Below are 22,719 nucleotides of genomic sequence, written 5' to 3' on the forward strand. Positions count from 1 at the left end.
TTCAGTTTCATTTTGTTGCATATGGATTTCCAGTTTTCCCAGCACCATTTGTTGAAGATGCTATCCTTCCTCCATTGCATGCTTTTAGCCCCTTTATCAAATATAAGATAGTTGTAGTTTTGTGGATTGGTTTCTGTGTCCTCTATTCTGTACCATTGGTCCACCTGCCTGTTTTGGTACCAGTACCATACTTAATATAATTACATTATACACAGGCATACTCTATCAGTGAACATGAAAAAAATCAGAAGAAAAGGAAAACAGCTTTAATCCAAGAGGATGGAATGAAAGAAAGGAGAAAGGGAGGGAACAAATGGGCAGGAGGGATTTTTATATCAGACCTACAGGGTGAATAGAAACCTGAATGAAGTAATCAGAAAAACTGTACAGGTAACAGCCCTGCCACTTACTTGCTATGTGGCTTTGAGCAAATCACTTGATAAGGACCAAGACTTTACTTTCTTATCTGTGAAATGGTCAATTGAAATAACTGAAAAATTCTCTTCTATTTTCCAAATTGTCTTGTTTTGTTTGTAGTGTTGGGGATTGAACCCAGGGTCTAGCATAAATTGTTATTCTAAGAACCACTTTCTTTACCATTTTGTAGTTTTATGCATTTATGAAATTTAGCCTCATGAGACAGGAATTAAATTGTGAATCCTTATTTCCAGATAGGAGAGTTTCAATAAATAGAGACTAAATGATTTCTCCAGACCCCTCAAGTAGTTGATAGTAGTTTGTTTGATAATATGAAATCTTATGGTCTGATATCTAAATATGAAGCCTTTTCCCTTATTCTCCTGAAAGGTGCTTTCAAGACTGACTTAATAAGAAAAGAAATACATAGCACAATTCTTCTATATGATTGACTTTTGCTTGGCAACTTGAGATGAGTGAGACCATCTGTGTGTAGTGTATAACAAGCCATCCCAGTAGACTAATAATAAGATATGAGGTCTTACAGTGAGCCCTAAGAAATGCTAACCACCTTATTTTTCCTATAGCTGTACGATTCTGTGACCGGTGCCATCTGATCAAGCCAGACCGCTGCCATCACTGCTCTGTCTGTGCCATGTAAGTGACAGCAATATTCCCCCTGGGCTGAGCTTGGCTACTGATGGTTGCCTAGACAACAAAATGACTGATCCTAACATGCAACCATGCCTAGATAAGAGCATTTCCTTTCAGTCATAATGAGTACATGCCAAACACCCTCACAGGAATGATGATGATTCAAACTATTCTAAAGATAGAAAGAGAAATATAATCACATTTTAAAAATAATCTTTTTATTTTAGAACAGCTTTAGATTTATGGATTTATTATGAAGATAGTTCTCATATGCCCAACACCCACTTTCCTCTATTATTAATATCTTCTATTAGTATGGTACATTTGTTACAATTAGTGAACTAATATTGCTACATTATTTTTAACTACAGGCTATCCTTTGTTTAGAGATCCTCAATTTTTTCCTAATGCCCTTTATCTGTTCTAAGATCCCATCCAGAATAACACATCATATTTTGTAGTTATGTCTCCTTAGCTCTTCTAAGCTGTGACAATTTCTTAGACTTTACTTGTTCTTGATGATCATGACAGTTTTCAGGATTAATGGTTAGGGATTTTGTAGAATGTTCCTCAGATGAGTTTTTTTTTTTTTTTTTTATCTTTCCTCATGATCCTTAGACTGGGGTAATGTGATTTGGGGAGGAAGACCATAGAAGTAAAGTGCCATTCTGATTACATCATATCAAGGGTACAAATAAACATGACTCATCACAGCAATGCTAATCTTTATCATCTGCCTCAAGTAGTGTTTGTAAAATTATTCTCCACCCCCTCCCTCTACTGTACTCTTCAAAAGGAAGTTACTTTGCACAGCCCAACTACAGGAATGGGAAATTATACTCCCTCTTCTTTTTTTCAATAACTTTATTTATTTATATTTATTTTATGTGGTGCTGAGAATCGAACCCAGGTCCTAATATGTGCTAGGTAAGCACTTTTCCACTGAGCCACAACCTCAGCCCCTCCCACTTTTTGAAGATGGAGTGTCTGTATAAATTATTTGGGATTCTTCTGTATGGGAAGTGTGCATTTTCTCTCCCATTTACTTATTTAGTCAATCATTTATTTATCTCAATATGGAGGCATGAATATTCATTTTTCTATTTTGTGCTATGACCCAGTACTACTGTATTTACTTAATTTGTGGCTTAAATTGTTCCAGCTTTGGGCTTCTTTGAAAGGAAAACTCAGATGACTCTATATGTCATGTTCCTATTTCTACCTCAGGATCCTTGGTAGGCTCTTGTGTGCCATACAATACAAGATTACAGGAAGTGCATTTATTGCATTAAACTACTCTGCTTCTTTTTTAATCAACAAAAAATAAGTCCTAGCTTTGTAAAACCATTTTATGTTAATATATGTAATCTTCATGCCTTTCTTCTTGTATACCTTTTTAAATGTTTTTTTAGTTGTAGATGGACACAATACTATTATTTTATTTGTTTTTATTTTTATGTGGTGCCAGGGATCGAATTCAGTACCTCATGCATGCTAGGCAAGAGCTCAACCACTGAGCCACAACCCCATCCCCTCTTCTTGGATGGTTTTGCCATTCATATTTCTCTTAGTTTTGATTCAAACACAGACTACAGCCATATGGTTTTTTTCCCTGTGCTTTTATTAAACTGAGTATTGAACAAAACTAGAGGGGATGCCTTGAACCTTTTCTGTTGTATCAATATCCTGGAGATTCCAATCCCTTTTAAAGGTTGGACTTTTAAGTGTGTAACTTGCTGCCAGCATAATCCTATAAAGTATTTGTTATGATCATCTCATCCTAGGAATAACAGATACAATGGTTTTGAAGTTGCTGTAATGGAGATCTGGGAACAGGTATACTGGATCTATGTAAAAACACTGGTGAAACCTTGAGTTCAATTTTGAGATGTTGCTTCATTTCCATAGCCTCACTTATCGCACTGTATTTTCTCCCCTTTGTAGGTGTGTTTTAAAAATGGACCATCACTGCCCTTGGTATGTCCCTTTGATTCATTTCTCTCCTCTAAAAGGGTCAAAGTTGTTCAATATGCTCACTTTCCTAAGCATAGTTGTACCATGCCTTTTTCTGTCATCATAATTCACTGGGCTTTGTATTTGTGTGGGGGACAGGGGAGGGGTAAAATTTTAGAGCATGAATAACCATACCACCAAAGGTATAGTAGAGAGTTCCTGGGGTCACAAAGCTAATGGTCTCCTGTCCATTAACTTTAGCAATTGAGCATAGTAATGAAATATAGCACAATATTTTTCTTCTTGTAAGTTACACAATTTATTTTTGTTTCTAGCTTGCTTGATGTTTGAAATAGTGTAGATTGTTAAATTCAGCAATTCGTTAAATTTTGTACATCAGATCTAGAGAACCAGTGAAATCACCTGATTACAAAAAAGAACAAGCCACAACTCTACCAAATGTAGCTGCTAAGACTTTAATAGTTTTTTAGCAACCAATATCCAGGTTTGCTCGGGTGTGTCAGGAACTAGTCCAGAACTATTAGATGTTTCTGTGCCTGTAAATGAAAGGAGAAACAAGTGAGATGTGAACTTGTTTTTCCAGTCTGTTCCTATTAAGGGACTTTTATCTCTGTTGGGTTTTACATGACACATAATGAGACAGTAGGAGTAACATGCTTCCATTGCGTAGTCCACTTATATGTCAGTGTGTTTTCAATCAATAGGTCCTGATTTCAAATTAGTTTTTCTTTTTTTTTTTAGGGTTAATAACTGCATTGGATTTTCCAACTACAAATTCTTTCTTCAGTTCTTAGCTTATTCTGTTCTTTACTGCCTGTACATTGCTACAACTGTCTTCAGCTATTTCATCAAGTATTGGAGAGTAAGTTACAAATTCTGAAGGGTCCCCCACAGACAAACATACACTTCAGTCTGTGACATTATTTGTCCTGTAACATTTTACATTTTGAAATAGCTAATACTGAAGGAACCAAAGGGGTAAGCCACTAAAAACAAAGTTTTCATGTTATATACTCTGAGACCAGCGGTTGCTGTTTAAAGACTCTAGTTAAACAAGTTTCTGTTTGTGTATGACAATCTTGCTAAGGCCCTCAGTTACCTAACCTCTTGACTCCTACCAATTCTTTAAGATGTACTTCTGCAATTGAGTTTTTTTTGAGAGAGAGAATTTTTAATATTTGTTTATTTTTTTTTTTAGTTTTCAGTGGACACAACATCTTTATTTTATTTTTATATGGTGCTGAGGATGGAACCCAGTGCCCTGCACATGCCAGGCAAGCGCATTACCACTTGAGCCACATCCTCAGCCCCAACTGAGTTTTTAAAACCTCCTTCCTACAAGTTATATTTTTGAAAAATGTTGGAACTAATTCAAATCCCTGGTTTCTTAAAAAAAAAAAAAAAAGGCTAACAAAGCACTCCCCTTTGAACATGAAATTAGGTCAAAGGAGACTTGCAAAATTCCTACCATATAGAGAGATACACTAACATACCTTCTCATGTGACCAAATGAACAGGAAAGTCTTTCTTTAACTTATGATAAACCCTGGGTTGGAAATTAGGAGAACTGAGATGTAATACTGCTCTCATTACTTGCCTTACTGGCTCATTGCCAAGATCAAATGAAACAGATGTTGAAAGTGTTTTGCCTTTCAAAATATAATTCTAATAATTACAATGAAATCTCAAATACCTTGCTTTTATCTTTCTCCTAGTTGAAGATATCAGTCATAGGTACAGACCCTGTACATATGTTTATAGGGTCTGGCAGAAGTACAGTGAAATATGTTATTTTTAAATTTCATGCCAGTGGACTCCAGAAGAACCCTCTTCCATACAATTCCAGTACAGTTACTAAGATATCCATGATGAGCGTTGTCCAAACTTATCCTGAATAGCAAAAGACAAATGTGGCAGAGAAAATATTTATTACTTTAGGAACTGCACAAGCACATTAGCTAGAGAGGTAAAGCTGTGGGAAAGAACATGAATTCTGTGGTCAGAATATAAATTATAATAAACCGGAGCAAACAAGAAAAAGACAAGGCAGTGAGAAGGTAAATTGCTGAGAATATTCAAATTATAAATTAGTGTTTTGATTCCTAGTAGTCTAGAAAATATAGTGTACAAAATTATAGTGATATATGCTTTCCATTCCCCTTCAACTTGCTTAATCGATTCAAATATTTAATAACATTAAGAATAGGGAATTATATGATAGATATCAAAATCTGCAATTCAAAGACTCAAAGAAACTATTAGCATAAATAACGAAGTTTTTTCTCATACATTTTCCCCAAATAGGAAATGTTTCACCATGCTAACATCTTAACATTGCTTTTACCCCTTTGCACAGCACAAGATTTATTTTCTATTGCTCAGGTTTCCATGACCTATTTGGCATTCTATCCACACACTGAGCTACTACTCTAAATGTGAAGAAAATCTGCTGCATCCAATCAACAGGGAAAGTGTCAGCCTTGATCTTCACTACAGACCTTTCTTGGTACTTAACACAGTAGGCGACTGTTTAAAAACCACCCTTTACCCTCATAACAAAGTAAACAAGATTGTATTTCACATATTTTGCCTTTAGCCCTCCTAGCCAGCCAATAATCAAATACCACAATGCTAGCTAGGTGCTGCATGCTTTTTTTGTGCTCTTGAAAGATGATAGTTGGATATGAATTAATCACAAGAAACATGGCCACATTCACAAGCAATACCAGGGCTGAACATACCCTTGTCCTTTTCCTATTCCCTCATTTTTTCTCCGTGATATCCTAGCTTGTGCCTGACATATGCGAGGCAAGGAAACCTGTCTCTGCTTGCCCTCATAATGAAAAGGGCATTGACAGTTCAAGAAAATGATTCCTTGCAGTCTTTCCAGCCAAAAAGCACCTTAGTGTGGTTTGAGGATGGTTTTCTCAGTTTAAATCAAATCTCTCTTTAAAATAAAAAGTAAACACTGCCATGTATTTTAAAAGCCATTTATCAAGGAGACAAGCTGTGTTTCTAAGAACAGCAACTTCTATTTATATGATACGTTGTGGTTTTTGAAGCACTTCCCTTATTTCATCTGATCCTCAGCACAATCCTGAGAAGTAGGCAAAGCAGGAATTATTAGTTTCATTCAAAGGTGATAAGAATGAGGATCATAGTAGTTAAGTGACATGCCAAAGATCACCTAGCTTGTAAATTTCAAAGTGAGAATTGAACCTAAGTCTGATCCTAAGCCCAGTGATCATATATACTATACCTTGTCCTACTGCCCATTAGGGTTCTGGTATGGAAAAGCTTTAGCTCCTTTGGAATAAAGGATTCAAAGACCGTCAGAATTTCTCTATCCTCTCAATATTAACTTAAACAACAGCTACTTTGATAGGAGATTGATCCTTGCCTTATGCAAAAGTAGAAACACATATCTCCCACACTGGGCCATGAATCTCCTCACAGAGGCTATAAATTATTTTAGAAACATGATAGTAGTGTCATTCTACCAATATTCCTCTGAATTGCCTCTAGTGATCATTGCTTTAAGCAATTTAGCTTGGTTGTCTCCTGAGAAGGTATTTTTGAGTATAGGGCTGTAACCTTCTTCAAACTAAAAAAAATTAAAAGCTTAATATTAAGAACTCTATCAAGGGATAACACAGTAGATACACAACACAGTAGATCACAAGCTTGAGGCAAGCCTCAACAACTTAATGAGACCCTGTCTCAAAATAAAAATAAAATAAACAGTAAAAGCCTGTCTCAAAATATAAAGAACTAGTGGTAAAGCACCCCTGGATTCAATCCTCAGTACCAGAAAACACACACACACACACACACACACACACACATACTTTTAACTATTACTGGAAAGTATTTTGAAATATTTCAAATTGTTTCATCTTGCCAGAAAAATGACCAGCTTGGGAAAGGAGGAACTAAGCAATAGTATTCCTCCAACTGCTCACTCCAAATTAAAAATGTTTTATAAAGTTCTCTTCAGAAGACAAAATGTTACATGATATGCATGCTACAGAACTTTAGAACATTCATTCTGGTCTAGAATTACATGTTTAAAGAAAAATTGGTGCCACATGGAAAATAAGATGTCCCAGATAACTATAAAAATCTTTAGCCACCTACTTTTACATTGCCAGTAAAATCCTTCTTGATTTGTACTGTCTAAACAGCTGTTCCACAGGATCTAATATACCAACACATTCCACTTCAGCTATAAAAAACAACCATATAAAATGTGCAGCAGCTTTAAAATCAGGTCATGACTTATAGGTAGGACATTTTAAAATTCTATGTATGTGTTTTAACTTCCTACATTCATCACTATGACATTTTCAATAGCCATATGTCCAAGGAAACATGACATATAAAGAATTCTAGAATAGCCCACCTTGAGATAAAAGGATGGACCCTATGACATCAAAATCACCTCTAACCAACAATTCATATTTCTCAAACTAAATGAAATATGACCTTTATGCCAATTATGCTCCAAATATTCCCTTTTCACATTACCCTTTTCTAACTGGTACATTATATACTCTATTTTACACTGAATTGCACTTAAGCAATGATCTATTCTAGGCTTTGTAGACTAAGAGCATATCTTTAATGAGGTATGATCATGAACAGAGAACAATTTTGTAAAAATTTTTTACAGAATCTATTTTTTAAAATTGTACCTAGATATTTTATACATGCAAAAAAACTATAACCTATGTAGAACAAGTAGCCAAGCTTTCCCATTTTAATCTTTTTTTGTTTATTATTTCTTTTCTAGGGGGAATTGCCCAGTGTTCGCTCTAAGTTCCATGTCCTTTTTCTCCTCTTTGTGGCCTGCATGTTTTTTGTCAGCCTTGTGATTCTCTTTGGTTACCATTGTTGGCTTGTCAGCAGAAACAAAACTACCTTAGGTAAGACTGAATATTAAGACTAGGAAAAAACATTGGGCTGGGAATGTAGCTCAGTGGTAGACCACTTGCCTAGAATGTGTGAGGCCCTGGGTTCAATCCCTAGTACTGCCAAAAAAAATACCCCCCAAACATATTAGAGTTTATCAGATTGATCTGTGTTTTTTTTCCCTGAGGAAAAGAAAAACTTTCAATGAAACATTTTAGCTATAGTGACATCTCTTTGACTCCAATCTGAGACAGGTGAAAATACATTTTACCAAACTGGAGAACCATAGTGAATGAAGCTTATAGACTAAAGAGAGCATTAATAGATAAAACCCTACACAAAACCAAAAATGGCTATTGCTCTTTAGAGTGTGTATTGGGTAATAGCTCCCCAGATTCACAACTCAGAAAACTTAAAAATGTGTTCACATGAGGAAATGAAGGAAAGAATCAGTACAGAAGAAAATGTTAAAAGGAGGAAATGAATGTCAGTAAAGATAGAAGTATCTAATTTATTGAGTACATCCCAACACAGAGCCTTCAGAGTGAATTCAAAGTCTTGAAAAAGAATCAAATAACTGAATATCTGTAGTTATTAAGGAACTGTGTAGGTAGCATGGGAACAGGAACCATGGGAACAAGAAACATGTTGAACAAGTTAGTCTCTAGAAAATAAGTGTAAGGTGCTGGGTGTGGTGGCACACGCCTATAATCCCAGGGGCTCCAGAGGCTGAGGCAGGAGGATTGGGAGTTCAAAGCCAGCCTCAGCCAAAGCAAGGCACTAAGCAACTCAGTGATACATTGTCTCTAAATAAAATACAAAATGGGGCTGGGGATTTGGCTCAGTCGTTGAGTGCCCCTGAATTCAATCCCCAGTATCCTCCCAAAAAAGAAAAGAAGTGTAAGAAATAAACCTTGCTTGTTATTGAGTATTTTATTTCTGATGGATTCCAGTGCAATTTTTTTGTTTTTGTTGTTATTTTAGTAATGGTAAAAAAATGTTTAAAATTTCTACAAATCAGTACACAAGAAGTAAGGAGAAAGTGATTAAGAGTTGAATGTTTAATTAGAATAAACTTGAGGAAAGTTTGGTGCAAAAGCTATTGCAATTTGGGAGTACATTTGCTAATAATACTAACAGCCAAGAAAGTATTTGCTTCATTTTCTAAATCAAATATATATGTAGCACTTAGTTGCTAGGGTGGTAAATTAGCACATTTGGCTTAGAGATCAGCTACAGAGTAGAAAAGTACTAAAAGCTTCATGATAACAGGGTCTGAAAATAAAGCACAAATGGGAAGTGGTCAGATGCAGCCAGAGTCCCACAGTGAAAGTGTTTGCTTAATGGGATAAATGTGTGTCTAAAAATAATGTGCACTAACGTGGTCCAATTCCTCATAGTCTTTGAGGTGATTATAGTTCACCCATTGACATTTTATCTGGAGTAAAACTCAGTTTCTTACCTTGCAGGCTTCAGTGTGAACATCTTCATTTCTGTAATGTTTCAAAACCAAATCAATGTCATTATCATCTCTTTATGTGTCATTACTTTGGTCCCAGCTCTACAGATGGAAACCATTTGGCTGTTGTTGCCACTTAGATTCAAATAAAGTGTTGTTAAATCTGTTCCTTCACTCCTGAAATCCAGCAGTACAAATACATGCTACTCCCATGGCTGCTTAATTATTTCTACCATAATGTGTTTCCCCTGCCTTTTTCAAAATATGAGTACTATTTCTTCATATGGAATTACAAACTTACCTGGTATTAAGTGATTAAACTGATTTTTACAAATTTGACAGTAACTAAGAATGAGGGACCTATACTAACACAGCAAGAAGATATCATAGAAGCAAGTTACATTCATGGGGAACTGTAAAATCATGACTGCTGAAATTTGTTCCTTTATTTCTTTCTTCCTCTTTCCCCCCCACCAACTTTCCTACCCTGTTCTAGAGGCTTTCTGCACTCCAGTGTTTACAAGTGGCCCAGAGAAAAATGGGTTCAATCTTGGCTTCATCAAGAATATCCAGCAGGTGTTTGGAGATAATAAGAAGTTCTGGTTAATACCTATTGGGTCCAGGTGGGTAATTATTACCACTGAAAGAGGTTGATGATGTACTATGATTTGAAGTACCAAATTCAATTTTGATTATAGTATATAGCGGGTCTCTGTCTAACATGACACTCTGTTTCCCAAGTTTTTAATTTCTAGGTTAGCAAAGACAAATCATGAGGCAAGCATATGATAAAATAGACATCTTCCTGTCTTGTTTGTGGCAGGGTAAACTAGTACTAATCTTTTATAAATTAATTTGGTTATATGTATCAAAACTATAAAAATGTACATATTTATTGTCCCAGTGATTACATTTCTGGGCATCTAACCTAAAGACAGAGATGAACTATGTACAAAAATGTCTCTCGTAGAATTATTTACAGGTAATAAATCAAAAGCAACATAAATATCTTACAATATAGGTATATATATATGTATATGTATATATATTCCTATATTATAGAAAAATATATATATATACCCACTAGATAGATTATTATGTAGTCAAAAGTAGTGGATATAAGATGATGTCACACTAAGAGGACATGCATAGTATATTATCTGTGAAAAGGTAAAATCCAAAATGGTATGTATGCTGATTGAAAATATGAACAAGGGGCTTTGGTTGTGGCTCAGCAGTAGAGCGCTTGCCTCGCACGTGCGAGACCCTCAGCACTACATAAAAATAATTAGTGAAATAAAGGTATTGTTTCCAACTACAACTAAAAATAAATATTTTAAAAAGAAAATATGAATAAACATACAGAGAGAAGAAAAGAAAAAGGGGAAATATGACAAAAATACTAAAAGTGGTAAGGTAAATAGTCTCAGTAAATAGTTTACATTTCTTCATTTTTCATATTTTGGATGAAATATTAACGTTATTTTTGTGAAGGAAAAATGAGAAGAAAGAAAGATTGATTTATAGATTGTGTGTAATTCTTAAAACCACAACAAGAATGCAGAAAAGGAAATGAATGAGAAATCAGTACAGCCAAAGCTTGTGTCCTCTGAGTAACTTTGTGAACCAGATTAACCATTAACAAAACTAGCTCTGCAACAGTTTGTTTACTGGCTTTTTGCATCCCCCTTTAGATATGCTCCTTAGACAAGGATACATTTATGTTCACTTATTTGAAGAAACTTTGCTGGGGTTAGGTGGTAACTAAGGCAAATTTTCCCCTTCCCTTCACTCATTGCCCTGATACTTCCTCTGCACCAGTTAGTGTTTTATAGACGCATTTGTCTAAAATGTGATATATATTCTACTCTCCTGACTATAAATCACAAGGCAAAACTATGTCACTGGGTAATGTTGGTTAATAACTGTTACCAGCAATTATCTATACCCTGTTCACACACACATGCAGACACAAATGCACACCATTACCACATCAAAGGGAGGTCTAAAATGATCCTTCTCTGATATAAAAACAAAAGCCTCATTTACTTATAATCAGTAACATATTATCTGTACAGTAGCATCAATAAACTCTGTCAACTTTCGATTAATCACATTCATGAACAGGAGAAAAGGCATAGCTCATATCAAATGAATAATCCAAATCACTCAGATTTAAATTTGGAATATATTCAGATATAGAGACACAGGTGTTAGACCAGGTTACACTTTGAACACTTGAGTCTCTATCAGTGAATACATTCCAAATTTAAATCTGACAAACTGTAACCTGATCTATCCAGGACCACCACAATTCCTTCCAATATATCTGATCTGTTAATGGTCAGAAATTAACCAGAGAAGTGACCCTAGGTTACCATAAACATCCACAAAGTATACCCACAGGTGGATAATTGTGCCCAAAATCTGCACTCTAGGGATACCTCATTTTGGCTTTTTCTCATAGTTCCTAATAACCTTTCTTCCAATGGTAAGGTACTTGGGGAATTACCTATCACCAGTTCACAGCAGCTTATCTCCACTCTATTCACTCATTCTCAGTCTACTCATCTTCCATGAATGTTTAGAATCAAACAATAAGATAGTGGAATTTAAGTTGGCATCGTCATCATTAAATAATCATGAAGCTTGCATATTGCTGTACTGGGCATTGTGGACAACAAGTTTCTTACAAAAATAGTCACTGATGTGGACATGCAAACACAATATGGAAATTTAAAGCATTACAATGATGCTATTATAAGAACCTATTTCAGGTTTTAGAAAACAAAACCTATATTATAGAAAAATATATATATCCTATTTCTAAGGATTATGACCTTTACAAAAAGTGTGTGTCTACTGCAAAATCTCACTGCCTTTCTTTCCCTCAGCCCTGGTGATGGACACTCCTTCCCTATGAGGTCAATGAATGAGTCACAGAACCCACTACTAGCAAATGAAGAACGATGGGAAGACAATGAGGATGATAATCGAGGTGGGTTGTCTCAGAAGGAAGTCTTTTCTCTGCTGAGCAGGCTGAGCACTATAGATCCATGTTAATACAACCAGTGTAATGTGTCGTGAGTAAATCATATCCAGAAAGATTTTATAAGCATGTCAGCCTCTTAAGTGCCCTCTGGATGGAAGATGGTAAGTATGGCCAGATTTGTTTAGTGGAATTGGGTAGCTTAGATGGGATTAGATGGCAGTTTAGGAGGTTCCTTACCAGCTTTGCAATGTCATGATTTATAACTTTTCAGATAAATCAGGAAACCTAATAAAGTGCTGTGCATGTATTCACATTACCAGCCCTATTTCTCTGCCTGTTGGTAGGCCTACTTCTGTGACTCTAACATTTGCTTATGTTGCCAATACCAGCCATCCAGAGAGTAATTTTTAGCTATTGTTTCAAATAAAACAATAGCTGGTACTGTTTTTAAATAGAGACTTATAATAGTTACCACAAACAGTACTTGGGATGAATGAGATTGTATGAAGACATGGAAAAGCAATGAATTAGGGAGCAGAGGTAGAAAATAAAGCTTTCTCAATGTTCACCCAGTTAGATTATCTTGGACCAGCTTCTCTACTTCAAAGTCCAGTTTTAGAAAAAAAGTACATTTATAGAATAAAGGAAAACAAAACAGCCCTGGATCCATACATACAAAAGAAAACAGTTAATCACCCAACCCAAAGAATTTACAGTAGAAGAAACTCCCTCATGTACCTCCTGATGACTACTGGAAAATTAACTATATTTTGACCTACCAGAGTTCAGCCTTCAGTCTTTCTGAATAGACTTGCTTACTGCAGTCCACAAGTAATACAAACTCTTAATTTGACATTTAAAAACCCAAATTCTAATAGAAATCTGAAGGAGTCTGGACCTGGTTTGATATAACTCCACAATGGGAAAAAAACCATCTATGAATTGTATTGGTAAGCAGAAAAAATTTAAGTATAGATGTAGCACCACATCATAAACAAGCTACTTTTGAAGCAGTGTTCAATTTAAGACTTTGTAAAAAACATTCAATCATTTAAAAATTGTGTATCATTTTATATTTGATAAAGTACTATTTGCCTGCTTTTTCCAACCTTTGACCTTTGCAACCATTGTATTAGGTAGACATTATTACAAATACCATCCTCATCTTATAACTGAAGAAATTTAGATTATGATGTGTTAAATAACTTCTTCAAGATCACAGAGCAAGAAGGTGATAGAACCTGGACTAAAAAATGCATCCTGATTCCAAATCCTGGGATTTTTTCCCCCAGTATGATGTTATGTCTCTCATGTGAACAAATACATATGAACCACAGTGATGTGATTTGGTGCCATCTTGCTCTCTGAAGAATTCAACTGAATCTTACATAATTCATAAAATCATAAGACTATTAAGTCTTCTTTAGTGAGACTATGCCATATCACATAGATGAGTTTTTAAACTTCATTGAAGTCATTTTAGCATCTAACAACTTTGTTAGAAAAGGATGCTTTTCTCTAACACAAGTTCTCAGGCTGTGCTATTTTTCCAGTTGATTCTATGTTTCTCTCAGTTTCTCCATTTTCTATGCATAACTGATCATCCACAAATAGTCCTTTCCCAGATTCCTGGGAAAGGTGTTATAAGTAAATTTATGTGAGTTGAACTTAATTTCCTTTAGAAATGATGACAGGGTTTTATTCCAGCTCAAAATATTCTGTTTAGTTTACTATAAATCATGTACTTTTTCATTACATAATGAAAACAACTAAAATGCTAAAATATACTAATAGTGGCCTGTTAAGTAAAAATATAATATCATAGTCAGGAACTATATGAAGTTATCTTCTTTGAATTCCCTGCCTTATTTTAATACAGAAAAGTACTAGGTAAAGAAACAACTTCAGGGCTGGGGTTGTGGCTCAGTGGTAAAGTGCTTGCCTAGCATGCATGAAGTACTGGGTTTGATTCTCAGCACCATATACAAATAAATAGACTAAAGGTCCATTAACAACTAAAAATATTTTTAAAAAAGAAACAACTTTATGAATAAAGGGATTTAAATGGGCTTGTTTTATGTGGCTTTTAAAAATAAAGTTTTAATGAATGTACAAATGCACAGAAAAGTATATAAATCAAGTACACAGATCCATGTAGTCTCCTGAGAATATTTAACAGGCATCTGTAAAAAACTTTGTAGAGACTTGAGGTTACATTTTATCTTTTTAAGGAAGTAATCCAGAAACATCTGTTGTATTACTACTTGTGGTCATTCCTGTAGCTTACATTTAAAAATTAGAGATTACAATATAAGTCTTTCTACAAATTTGTTCAAAATTGGGATCCATTTCCTCTTAACTGGATAGGTAGCATCTGTGGTAACTATCCTTAAGTGTCATGAATAATAAAATGGATATGACTGTCGGATATTTTTGAATGGAAACTGCTGTGAGTCAAAGCCTACTTATATGTGAAATGTTAAAGAAGCCCTTGGCCTTCTCAGAAGCAATGTCTTTGGAGGACATTTAAGATCCAAACTGTAGCACAAAGGAATAACTCTTATAATTTTCTTCTTTATTTATTTTTGTTGCAAAAATTTAAGGTGTACAACATGAAGTTTTGTGATATATATGCATAGGTAATCACTATGGGTAAGCAGTTTAATCATCTCTTAGTTAACTTATTTTTTGTGATAAGAACACCTAAAATATACTTTCTTAGAAAATTTTCTAGTATACAGTATCATGCTATTAACTATAGTTCATATACTATACTTTGGATCTTTAGATTTATTCATCCTATATAACTTCCACTTTGTATACTTTGGCTTACATCTCACCATGCCTACCTACGCTGCCTCTAGTAATCACCCTTCTGTTCTGTTTCTATATATTTGACTTTTTTGTTATTTTGTTTCCTCATATATGAGAGATCATGCAGGATTTTTCTTTCTGTGACTGGCTTATTTCAATTAACATTAGGTCTTCCAATTTCATCCATTTCTTTTTTGCAAATGATAGTATTTTCTCTTTTTCAAAGCTGAATAATAATCCTGTGTATGTGTGAATTTTACAATTTTTTAATCCATTTATGCATCCATAGACACTTGTCATTTCCATATCTTTAATATGCCACAGTGAACATGAAAAATGCAACAATGAACATGGAATGTACATATACCCAAAAGAGGAATTGCTGGGTCATATGGAAGTTCTATTTTAAATTTCTTGAGGAACCTCCATTTTCCTCTGTTTACCCTAGTGGCTATACCAATTTACACTCCTACCAACAGAATGCAAGGGTTCCCTTTTCTGTATATTCTCACCAACTTATTATCTTTTGACCTTTTTTGTGTTGTGCTAGAGATTGAACCTAAGGCTTTATATCTTTGTATATAAAGAATGTTCACATCAATTCATGTCTTCATACATGTACTTTGGGTTTTTTTTTGTATTATAATTCTTATTACACATATATACCACAATTTTTCATATCTCTGTATATAAAGTATGTTGACATAGATTTCTAATATAACTTCAAATCAGATCATGTGATGGCTCTAACTTTGTTCTCCTCCAAACCCCTCCCAGGGCTACTTTGACTGTGGTTCCTTACAAATTTTATGATTTTTTTTCTATTTGTGAAAAATGCCCTGGGTATTTGGATATGGGTTGCATTGAGTGTGTGGATTGGTTTGGGTGTTATGGATGTTTTGACAATATTGATTCTTCTAGTCCATGAAGATATCTTTCCATTTATTTGTGCCTTCTTCAGTTTCTTACATCATTGTTTTAATGTTTTTAACATATGTATCTTTCACTTCCTTGGTTAAATTTATTCCCTTTTCCTGCAAAGTGATACCAGCTTAGGGGATGGGGTGATACAGGCAAAATGAAACTATCCTTTCCACCCCTTTTGTGTGATCATTATTGAGTTGTTTCTTCCACTGTAGATACAGCTTTTTATTGGTTTTTTTTGGTTATACATGACAGTAAAATCCATTTTGACATAATTATACAAGCATGGAATATATCTTGTTCTAATTAAGACCCTTTTTAAATGGACTCCTGAGCTGTTCCAGAGTTATTTTCATTTATATATAGCTGCCAAAATGTTGTTCTTTGTGCAAGAAAGGGAGGCTAGTATCTCCAACTCTACCATCTTGCTAATGTCATCTGGAAGTAACTCTTTTTCCCAACATCCCTGATAGAATAATATTAGCTGTCTCTAAAGAAGTTCTTATCCAGAAATACTTTATAATAAATAGTAATACAGCCCTAATTGGTTTTGAAGATCTTACAAAGGAGGCATAAAAGATTTATTTTCACATTGACTCAAATAAGCAACTTCAAGTGACCTATAGCCCTCATGTAGGGGTTCTCCTTAACACTCTCCTATAAGGTTACTATCTCAGGTGTGGATTTGCCCAGACTATAAGAAACCAAGGCACCTGAGCCCTGAATGGTATTCATGAGATTTAAGGGTCTAGGCTTAACTCTGATGGAATCAGAACTACTCAGAGAAAAGCTGTCCCACAGTTTCCAGGGACTTCCCAGTTCCTCTTACTTTCAGGCACGAATATCAACTCATAGTAATGGACCTTTCAATGAATCTCTTGCCTAGACCCACAAATTTGAGTCTTCACAAAAACATTACCAAATACATTTATTTTGTGGTTATTTGGCAGGAAATTAACTCAGTCTTGACTTTGATATAAATACTTAAGGTTAGCATTTGCCAATTGTAATTACGTAACCTCTGTCCATTAGACTTACTTTATTTCCTAGTAGAGACTGTAAAGTCTGTTCCTTTTCTCCTTCTCACCAGTGCTTCTATTATCCTAGTTTGAGAATCCAGTAAAGAGTTCCAAGACAGGATCAAGCCCCAGGGTATGTGATAATTATGCACAACATATTTTATTTATTCGATATCAGTGTATCAACTATAAGAGGAAAAACGTTTCAAAAGAATCTAGTGGTTGGGCTGGGGATGTGGCTCAAGCGGTAGCGTGCTCGCCTGGCATGTGCAGGGCACTGGGTTCGATCCTCAGCACCACATACAAATAAAATAAAGATGTTGTGTCTACCGAAAAACTGAAAAATAAATATTAAAAAATCTCTCTCTCTCCTCTCTCTCTCTCTCTTTAAAAAACAAGAATCTAGTGGTAAAAGAACTGAACTTTCCTTAACTAGCCATAACTGCTTTGAGCTCCAACTAATGAGACTAGATATGAACTCTTTGATTTCCTTTGATAATTTTTAATAGAGTATATCCCAAGAGGTATATTTTATAAAGTAAAAAATCTTTATAAAACAAAACCAAAATTTGCTTTAATTTGCCAATATAGCTTTCTGATGCTAATGATAACTAGGACTTGGAGGAATTAATCTCCTCCTTGTCAAATGCTGAACACGTACCCAGACAAATAATAATTTCATCTTCTAGTATATGAAGTGTTTCATATGTAGCTAATTTTCTACTCCTTTATTTGGATAAAGCTTTCTTTGTTTGACAGCCATTACTATTGCTCAATGTAGAACAGGTTTTTGATTTATTTTTAATCTAATAGTTTCTGCTGCCATGACAAATCACCTGTTAGAAAGAACAGCAGAAGAAATAAAGCAGTATTTATTGAGAGCATGCTAAAGTTACAACATTGAGCCCATAGCAGGTTTTAAACAGTACAGTCTCTAAACTCAAAGGTCTTACATTTATCTGGGGAGATAAGACATATACCTGAAAAGCTGTCCAATAAAACACAATACAGGATATGTTATTGACCAGATGAGCTGATTTTTAGATTGACTCAGCCGGTAAATTGATATTAAATTGGGTAGGACCTCGGATACAAGACGAAGAACTTTATTCTGTGGGCGATGAATTTCTGAAGGTTTCTGACCAGGGGATTGATCTGAGAAAAATACTATTTTCAGAAGATGATGAAATGATACTCCTATCAAAGCACACTTTCATTATAGGGCTGAGATTGCTCTAATCCCTGGACCTTCTGAGAGGACTGGTGAGAGCCCTTCTCTTCTTCAGAACTCAAACTCTTCGAGTACATCCTGTATACAAGAGCTCTGGTTCAAAGACAAGAAGTCTTTCACATTAAGAGCTTTGTTGTTTAGAAGAAGCCTCTTTGGGTGATATTCTGTGCAATCATCTCCCAGTGAGAGATAGCCATTGAATCTTACTTGAAGGAAACCTTACTTTATCACTTAGTTCTTCAGGCCTAATCAGACATATGATTATGCCTGAGGAACTTTAAATGCTGCCACAGAACTTAGGGTCCTAATTTATTTATTTATTTATTTTTAATTTTTTATTGTGGGTTGTTCAAAACATTACAAATTTCTTGACATATCATATTCCACACTTTGATTCAAGTGGGTTATGAACTCCCACCTTCACCCCATACACAGATTGCAGAATCACATCAGTTACACATCCATTGATTTACATATTGCCATACTAGTGTCTGTTGTGCTCCGCTGCCTTTCCCATCCTCCACCCTCCCCCTTCCCCACCTCTCCCCTCCCCTCCCCTCCTCTCTCTCTACCCCCTCCACTGTATAACCCTGAGGGTCTCCTTCCATTACCATGCAATTTCCCTTCTCTCTCCCTTTCCCTCCCACCTCTCATCCCTGTTAAATGTTAATCTTCTTCTCCTGCTCTTCGTCCCTACTCTGTTCTTAGTTACTCTCCTTATATCAAAGAAGACATTTGGCATTTGTTTTTTAGGGATTGGCTAGCTTCACTTAGCATAATCTGCTCTAATGCCATCCATTTCCCTGTAAATTCTATGATTTTGTCATTTTTTAATGCAGAGTAATACTCCATTGTGTATAAATGCCACATTTTTTTTATCCATTCGTCTATTGAAGGGCATCTAGGTTGGTTCCACAGTCTTGCTATTGTGAATTGTGCTGCTATGAACATCGATGTAGCAGTGTCCCTGTAGCATGCTCTTTTTAGGTCTTTAGGGAATAGACCAAGAAGGGGAATAGCTGGGTCAAATGGTGGCTCCATTCCCAGCTTTCCAAGAAATCTCCATACTGCTTTCCAAATTGGCTGCACCAATTTGCAGTCCCACCAGCAATGTACAAGTGTACCCTTTTCCCCACATCCTCGCCAGCACTTGTTGTTGTTTGACTTCATAATGGCTGCCAATCTTACTGGAGTGAGATGGTATCTTAGGGTGGTTTTGATTTGCATTTCTCTGACAGCTAGAGATGGTGAGCATTTTTTCATGTACTTGTTGATTGACTGTATGTCCTCCTCTGAGAAGTGTCTGTTCAGGTCCTTGGCCCATTTGTTGATTGGGTTGTTTGTTCTCTTATTGTCTAATTTTTTGAGTTCTTTGTATACTCTGGATATTAGGGCTCTATCTGAAGTGTGAGGAGTAAAGATTTGTTCCCAGGGTGTAGGCTCCCTATTTACCTCTCTTATTGTTTCTTTTGCTGAGAAAAAACTTTTTAGTTTGAGTAAGTCCCATTTGTTGATTCTAGTTATTAACTTTTGTGCTATGGGTGTCCTATTGAGGAATTTGGAGCCCGACCCCACAGTATGTAGATCGTAGCCAACTTTTTCTTCTATCAGACGGCGTGTCTCTGATTTGATATCAAGCTCCTTGATCCATTTTGAATTAACTTTTGTGCATGGCGAGAGAAAGGGATTCAGTTTCATTTTGTTGCATATGGATTTCCAGTTTTCCCAGCACCATTTGTTGAAGATGCTATCCTTCCTCCATTGCATGCTTTTAGCCCCTTTATCAAATATAAGATAGTTGTAGTTTTGTGGATTGGTTTCTGTGTCCTCTATTCTGTACCATTGGTCCACCCGCCTGTTTTGGTACCAGTACCATGCTGTTTTTGTTACTATTGCTCTGTAGTATAGTTTGAAGTCTGGTATCGCTATACCGCCTGATTCACACTTCCTGCTTAGCATTGTTTTTGCTATTCTGGGTCTTTTATTTTTCCATATGAATTTCATGATTGCTTTCTCTATTTCTACAAGAAATGCCGTTGGGATTTTGATTGGCATTGCATTAAACCTATAGAGAACTTTTGGTAATATCGCCATTTTGATGATGTTAGTTCTGCCTATCCATGAACAGGGTATATTTTTCCATCTTCTAAGATCTTCTTCTATTTCTCTCTTTAGGGTTCTGTAGTTTTCATTGTATAAGTCTTTCACCTCTTTTGTTAGGTTGATTCCCAAGTATTTTATTTTTTTTGAAGATATTGTGAATGGAGTGGTTGTCCTCATTTCCATTTCAGAGGATTTGTCGCTGATATACAGGAATGCCTTTGATTTATGCGTGTTGATTTTATATCCTGCCACTTTGCTGAATTCATTTATTAGCTCTAATAGTTTCTTTGTAGAGCCTTTTGGGTCTGCTAGGTATAGAATCATATCATCTGCAAATAGTGATAATTTAAGTTCTTCTTTTCCTATTTTGATGCCTTTAATTTCTTTCGTCTGTCTAATTGCTCTGGCCAGTGTTTCGAGAACTATGTTGAACAGAAGTGGAGAGAGAGGGCATCCCTGTCTTGTTCCAGATTTTAGAGGGAATGCCTTCAGTTTTTCTCCATTCAGAATGATGCTAGCCTGAGGCTTAGCATAGATTGCTTTTACAATATTGAGGTATGTTCCTGTTATCCCTAGTTTTTCTAGAGTTTTGAACATAAAGGGATGCTGTACTTTGTCGAATGCTTTTTCCGCATCTATCGAGATGATCATATGGTTCTTATTTTTAAGTCTATTGATGTGGTGAATAACATTTATTGATTTCCGTATATTGAACCAGCCTTGCATCCCAGGGATGAATCCTACTTGATCATGGTGTACAATTTTTTTGATATGTTTTTGTATCCGATTCGCCAGAATTTTATTGAGGATTTTTGCATCTAGGTTCATTAGAGATATTGGTCTGTAGTTTTCTTTCTTTGAAGTGTCTTTGTCTGGTTTAGGTATCAGGGTGATGTTGGCCTCGTAGAATGAATTTGGAAGTTCTCCCTCTTTTTCTATTTCCTGAAGTAGCTTGAAAAGTATTGGTATTAGTTCCTCTTTAAAGGTTTTGTAAAACTCTGCTGTATACCCATCCGGTCCTGGGCTTTTCTTAGTTGGTAGTCTTTTGATGGTTTCTTCTATTTCCTCAATTGATATTGGTCTGTTTAGGTTGTCTATATCCTCCTGACTCAATCTGGGCAGATCATATGACTTAAGAAATTTATCTATGCCTTCACTATCTTCTAATTTATTGGAGTATAAGGATTCAAAATAGTTTTTGATTATCTTCTGTATTTCTGAAGTGTCTGTTGTGATATTGCCTTTTTCATCCCGTATGCTAGTAATTTGAGTTCTCTCTCTTCTTCTCTTCGCTAGCATCGCTAAGGGTCTGTCGATTTTGTTTATTTTTTCAAAGAACCAACTTTTAGTTTTGTCAATTTTTTCAATTGTTTCTTTTGTTTCGATTTCATTAATTTCAGCTCTGATTTTAATTATTTCTTGCCTTCTACTTCTTTTGCTGTTGTTTTGCTCTTCTTTTTCAAGGATTTTGAGATGAAGTATGAGATCATTTATTTGTTGGTTTTTTCTTTTTTTAAGGAATGAACTCCAAGCAATGAATTTTCCTCTTAGAACTGCTTTCAATGTGTCCCATAGATTCCGATATGTTGTGTCTGTGTTTTCATTTATCTCTAAGAATTTTTTAATTTCCTCCTTGATGTCTTCTATAACCCATTGATCATTCAGTAACCTATTGTTCATTCTCCAAGTGATGTATGCTTTTTCCTTCCTTCTTTTATCGTTGATTTTCAGTTTCATTCCATTATGATCAGATAAGATGCATGGTATTATCTCTACTCCTTTATATTGTCTAAGAGTTGCCCTGTGACATAATATATGATCTATTTTTGAGAAGGATCCATGTGCTGCTGAGAAAAAAGTGTAACTGCTTGATGTTGGGTGGTATACTCTATATATGTCAATTAGGTCTAGGTTATTAATAGTGTTATTGAGTTCTATAGTTTCCTTATTCAACTTTTGTTTGGAAGATCTGTCCAGTGGCGAGAGAGGTGTGTTGAAGTCTCCCATGATTATGGTATGGTGGTCTATTAGACTCTTGAACTTGAGAAGAGTTTGTTTGACGAACATAGCTGCACCATTGTTTGGGGCATAAATATTTATGATTGTTATGTCTTGTTGGTGTATGGTTCCCTTAAGCAGTATGTAGTGTCCCTCTTTATCCCTTTTGATTAACTTTGGCTTGAAATCTATTTTATTTGATATGAGTATGGACACTCCTGCT

At 35.4% G+C, this 22,719-nt stretch overlaps 1 protein-coding gene across 3 annotated transcripts in view; it reads left to right on the top strand.

Moving 5' to 3' along the window:
• The window catches only part of Zdhhc15 (zinc finger DHHC-type palmitoyltransferase 15), a 110,395-nt gene that overhangs the window by 63,733 nt on the left and 23,943 nt on the right, over nucleotides 1-22,719 (top strand). For all 3 annotated transcript variants that reach the window (XM_048797432.1, XM_015505872.2, XM_048797433.1), the window contains 6 exons: nucleotides 1,005-1,074; nucleotides 3,016-3,048; nucleotides 3,787-3,907; nucleotides 7,838-7,970; nucleotides 9,912-10,038; nucleotides 12,310-12,413. In XM_048797432.1, the coding sequence (XP_048653389.1) occupies nucleotides 1,005-1,074; nucleotides 3,016-3,048; nucleotides 3,787-3,907; nucleotides 7,838-7,970; nucleotides 9,912-10,038; nucleotides 12,310-12,413 (588 nt within the window). The remainder of the gene's footprint in view (nucleotides 1-1,004; nucleotides 1,075-3,015; nucleotides 3,049-3,786; nucleotides 3,908-7,837; nucleotides 7,971-9,911; nucleotides 10,039-12,309; nucleotides 12,414-22,719) is intronic.

This window comes from Marmota marmota, unplaced genomic scaffold (genome assembly GCF_001458135.2).
Source record: "Marmota marmota marmota unplaced genomic scaffold, marMar, whole genome shotgun sequence".
In the NCBI taxonomy this organism is placed as follows: Eukaryota; Metazoa; Chordata; class Mammalia; order Rodentia; family Sciuridae; genus Marmota; species Marmota marmota.